The 4,450-nt window shown below is 45.0% G+C and overlaps 2 protein-coding genes across 4 annotated transcripts in view; one reads left to right on the top strand and one right to left on the bottom strand.

Annotated features, from left to right (window-relative positions):
• Positions 1 to 428: 428 nt before the first annotated feature.
• ap4s1 (adaptor related protein complex 4 subunit sigma 1) lies at positions 429 to 4,404 on the top strand. Its single transcript, XM_031877404.1, has 5 exons — positions 429 to 452; positions 856 to 942; positions 1,180 to 1,248; positions 1,420 to 1,431; positions 1,534 to 4,404. Exons 1-5 carry the CDS (start codon positions 429 to 431, stop codon positions 1,660 to 1,662), a joined length of 321 nt encoding a protein of 106 aa, XP_031733264.1. The 3' UTR covers positions 1,663 to 4,404.
• The window catches only part of hectd1 (HECT domain containing 1), an 11,571-nt gene continuing 9,646 nt past the window's right edge, over positions 2,526 to 4,450 (bottom strand). For all 3 annotated transcript variants that reach the window (XM_031877382.1, XM_031877383.1, XM_031877381.1), the window contains 6 exons: positions 3,895 to 4,053; positions 3,695 to 3,773; positions 3,519 to 3,612; positions 3,110 to 3,260; positions 2,860 to 3,004; positions 2,526 to 2,773 (listed from right to left, as the gene is read on the bottom strand). In XM_031877382.1, coding sequence (XP_031733242.1) covers positions 2,636 to 2,773; positions 2,860 to 3,004; positions 3,110 to 3,260; positions 3,519 to 3,612; positions 3,695 to 3,773; positions 3,895 to 4,053 — 766 coding nt within the window. In that variant the 3' untranslated portion in view covers positions 2,526 to 2,635. The remainder of the gene's footprint in view (positions 2,774 to 2,859; positions 3,005 to 3,109; positions 3,261 to 3,518; positions 3,613 to 3,694; positions 3,774 to 3,894; positions 4,054 to 4,450) is intronic.

A 4,450-nucleotide genomic window follows, 5' to 3' on the forward strand; every position in this document is an offset into this window, starting at 1 on the left:
TATATATATATATATATATACATGTGTGTATATATATATATTTATGTGTATATATATATACACACACACACACACACACCCCCCTATGGGTACATCCCAAGTCTCTAAGGCCAAATCCCAATGTCCTCCCTTACGGACTGGGACTTTGAGGCGCGCTCCCGCGAAGTCCATGAGGGTTTAGGGATGTCCCGGAAGCGATCCTACCCCAAGACCCGTTTGAGAGGAGAACTTTGAGGAGAACCTTCAGGCCAAAGAGCTGATATCAGATCAGCCTGACCTCACAACCAGACAGCAGACTAGCGGGAAAGGGAAGCAGTACATGAAGCTTCTCCACTAGCTGAACACCAGACAGGTTAGGCTAGCTGGATGACGTCATGCTAATAACTCATTCAGCTTTTTAAAACAACGGGGACAGATCCAGCACGGACATGAAGCACCTGCTGAGACATGATGTATAGTTATTAATACATCATTATATATATGTGTGTGTTTTATATTATAGTGAATATTATTATATGATATATATATTATTTGATATATATATATTATTATATAGACTATAATAAGATGTCCTGACGTGTTTATCAAAGTGTTATTTTCTGTTTTTTTCATGTTGTAATAAAGGTTAAATATTTAACTGTAAAGTAGTAATACGTGTTTGATACCTTAATGTTTTTGCATTAAATCATTCTGGGATGTTTGCTGACATTTATTGGATGTGGAACAGCCCGACAGAGAACATGTTCCACCAGCCAACACTGCTGTCTATTTGTCTGTCTCTGTCTCTCTCTCTCTCTCTCCCTGTCTGCGGTAATAAACGTGTGTGTGTTCCTTTAACTCTCTGCTGGTTCTTAGTGCTCGTTTGTGGAATACAAAGACTTTAAACTGGTTTACCGTCAGTACGCCGCTCTGTACATCGTGGTCGGCGTCACGGACAACGAGGTGAGAGACGCCATGTTTTTATTTGTTTATTAGAATGCACAACATGAAGTATTCCTGTACTGCAGTACAAGTACTGATGCCACAGTACAAGTACTGCTACCACTGTGAATATAAATCAGTTTGGTTGTGAAGATTATTTAAGTCTTTTCACTTTGCACCACGTCCTCACACATTAAAGTTATAAATGATGTAATCTACTGTTTAGATAATCTTAATATTTATGATTGTTTTCCTCAGAACGAACTTTCCGTCTACGAGCTGGTTCATAACTTTGTGGAGGTTTTGGATAAATACTTCAGCCGGGTGGTGAGTTGACAGATGATCCAACAGTCTAGTTTATTATTATTCTGCTGTGTATTTATAGTTGTGTGTGTGATTGAGGTGATTAAAAACATTAATCTGTAATATTGACTCATTTCCTGTTTTACTGTCACTTTATTTCTAGTCTCAGAACTTCGTTTGTTTTGTCTCCAACAGAGTGAACTGGACGTATCCTTTAATCTGACCAATCACAGCCACCCTCTGTGAGCACGACTTCCTGATTGTTAGCACGACTTCCTGTTTGTTTCTTTGACTCTTGGCCGTCTTCAGATCATGTTCAACTTGGACCGAGTCCACATCATCCTGGACGAGATGATCCAGAACGGACACGTGGTCGAGACCAACAAGAGCCGCGTCCTCGCACCGCTCACCGCCCTCGACAAGATGGCCGACGGCTGAGGCTCCACAGGAAGTGATGTCACAGGATAGACATCATCCGGTGGAGATTAAACTGACGGGAATCGAACCTTCAACCTTGTGACTGTTTAAGGTTCCGATCAATATGAACGGATTTTGTCATTTCTCCACTGACGTCTAGATTTATTATTTAGTCAAATAAAGTCAATTTATAAAACTTTATTTAACCCTCCGATGGTCAAAAGTGACCCAAATTATTTAGTTTCATCTTTGATTATGTATTTTATTACGATATTTAAAAAATCCTCAAACACCTTATTTTAATTTTATTATTTTGCCATAAAGGTATATTTTTATGTCTCTGCATGAGCAGAAAAAGACGTGCGTGTTCTTTATGTTTCGTCTCTTTTGAAGATATAAATATATATCTTTCATTGTTTCAGTGAAACGTGTAAAAACAAACTAAAGGTTAATAATAAACACAGGACTCCGTCTTTACTTCATACTTTGCAAACATTTTAATGATTATTTTTTTTGGAGCATACACATTTGAAAATATCTGTTTTTTTACCTCAAACTGCAACTTGAGTTAAATAAATGTTTATAATAATATACAAAGAAAATACAAGAGGGGGAGCAGAGCTTCTTCAAACCAGTGTTTGTGTCTCTAGAGACTCTACAGCCGGGTCACAAAACAACCCAAAGAAACCGCTCGCACACGAAACACAGAGCTTCAAATAAAAACAGAGGAGGAGGAGGAGCATGATCGTTTGAAGGAGGAGGACCTGAAGCTACGAGTCAAACCAGGCACTAAACTGAGGAGGAGGAAGGTCAACACACACACACAGCAGCCTGAAGGAGACGAGGACACAAGGGAAGGAGGCGAGGGGGTTTAAGGATGTGAGTTTTTTTTTTTTTCTGTCAAACATAAATCCTCCTCCTCGTCCTCCAGCAGTCGTCAGGTTGCAATTGGCCGGCTGATCTGTCCGTCACGCGAGGAGCATGCTCAGTGAGGTCAGTTGAGGTGGAAGCCTTTCTCCATGGTGGCGGCTAACAGGCGCTCTCTCATGATGTCCTCGGAGGAATACTCTGGGAGCTTCAGGTAGTGGACGCAGGTGTTCACCGACGGGTAGCTGGAGTCTGTGGCGTCCACCTGCAGCCAATCAGAGCCAAGGAAACACCTTTACTAAAGCTCAAAGTACAGGTATGAGATAAAGAGCCAATCAGAGAGCGGCGTACCTTCCGGACGATGGTGAGGCGGGGGTGCAGGTTGGCGAGGCCTCCGGGGGGCAGCGTGGAGCAGCCGGTGGTGAACTGGAGGAACGCCTTCCTCTCGTCAGACGACATCCCGCAGAGAACTCTGACGAACCGCAGGAAGCCGGGACTGGAGGGGTCAGAGGTCGGAGGTCACTCACCGGACTGAGGGGAGGGACTCTGGCCCCTCTAAGGGGAGGGGGGGACGGACTCTGGCCCGTCTAAGTGGACTCACCTGTCTCTGGTGAAACCCAGCTTTGGTTCTGTGTAGTTGATGATGTCATCAGCGGTCCAGGATGGTGATTGGTTCCCACAGAGGATCATCTGAACCTCTTTATGGCTGAAAGAACTCAACTTCTCCATCGGAAACACTCGATTGAATCCCTCTGAGGAGGAGAAGAGGAGATGAGACAGGAGAGGAGCGGAGGAGACAGGAGAGGAGAAGAGGAGACAAGAGAGGAGGGGAGGAGACAGGATGAGACAGAAGGATTGTTTAATTGTTTTTTCATGGTTTAATGTTGATTCTCCTCATGAGTAACAGACAGGAACCAGTTCACTGTGTGTCTTTCTGTGTGCGTCTCTGTGTGCGTCTCTGTGTGTGTGTGTGTGTGTGTGTCTCTCTGTGTGTGTCTGCGCGTGTGTACCTCTGAAGGCCTCCATCTGTTTCTGGATCCCCGTGTGCATACAGAAGTCAAACATCAGCTCCACGTACTCCTCAGCGTTCTCCATCGTCACCATCTGTAAGAAACCAGGAGGTGTTCAGGAACCAGAACTCTGAAGTGGATCCATCAACACCTCAGAACTCAGACGTGGTCTTTACCTCGTCGTCTCCGTTTGGTTTCAGATCCACAGCCGAGAAACCGTGAACCTTCGAGGACGGACAGAACTGGAAGTTCAACCTGAGGACAACAAGACAACCAGTTAGTCCAGCAGGACCAGACCAGACACACAAACAGGTTTAGTGGTTTCACTGAAGGTGAACTGGAGACCAGAGGTTCCGCTGTGGGGACGTGGTCTTACCCGAGGTCCTCGATGCTGAGGGGCGGTCCAGATCCCAGAGGGTTCCTCAGCATCAGGTCCTGGAGTCTGGTGTTCTTCTCATCTTCACACAGACTCTTACTGGATAGAATCTGCCTCCTCTTCACCGCCAGCTCCTTCACCTCCTTCAGGAAACGAGCCCTGCGGGGGGGGGGGGGTCAAAGACCAAGAGGAGGAGGAGACACAAAATAAAACATGGTTATTAATGATTAACTGTTTGCAGTGATACGTTCTGGGTTTTCCTCCTTTGGTGAAGATTCCACAGAAGCAGACAGTCAAACCTCTCTCACTACTCTTCTTCTCCCATCACTCCATCCCTCTAAACAGCGCCGCCTAGTGGTCGTATCTGATCACTTAACATAACTATAGATATTAGATATGTGACCCTGTGCTTACATAATTATGTTTACATCACACAATCTCACGCTTACAATACAAATCAAGTTGATTGGCGGCTGTGGTCCTGTACAACACCTGCCTCACCACCTGCATCACCACCTGCCTCACCACCTGCCTCACCACCTGCCTCACCACCTGC

This window comes from Anarrhichthys ocellatus, unplaced genomic scaffold, assembly GCF_004355925.1.
Source record: "Anarrhichthys ocellatus isolate YVR2014 unplaced genomic scaffold, GSC_Weel_1.0 scaffold135, whole genome shotgun sequence".
Taxonomy (NCBI): Eukaryota; Metazoa; Chordata; class Actinopteri; order Perciformes; family Anarhichadidae; genus Anarrhichthys; species Anarrhichthys ocellatus.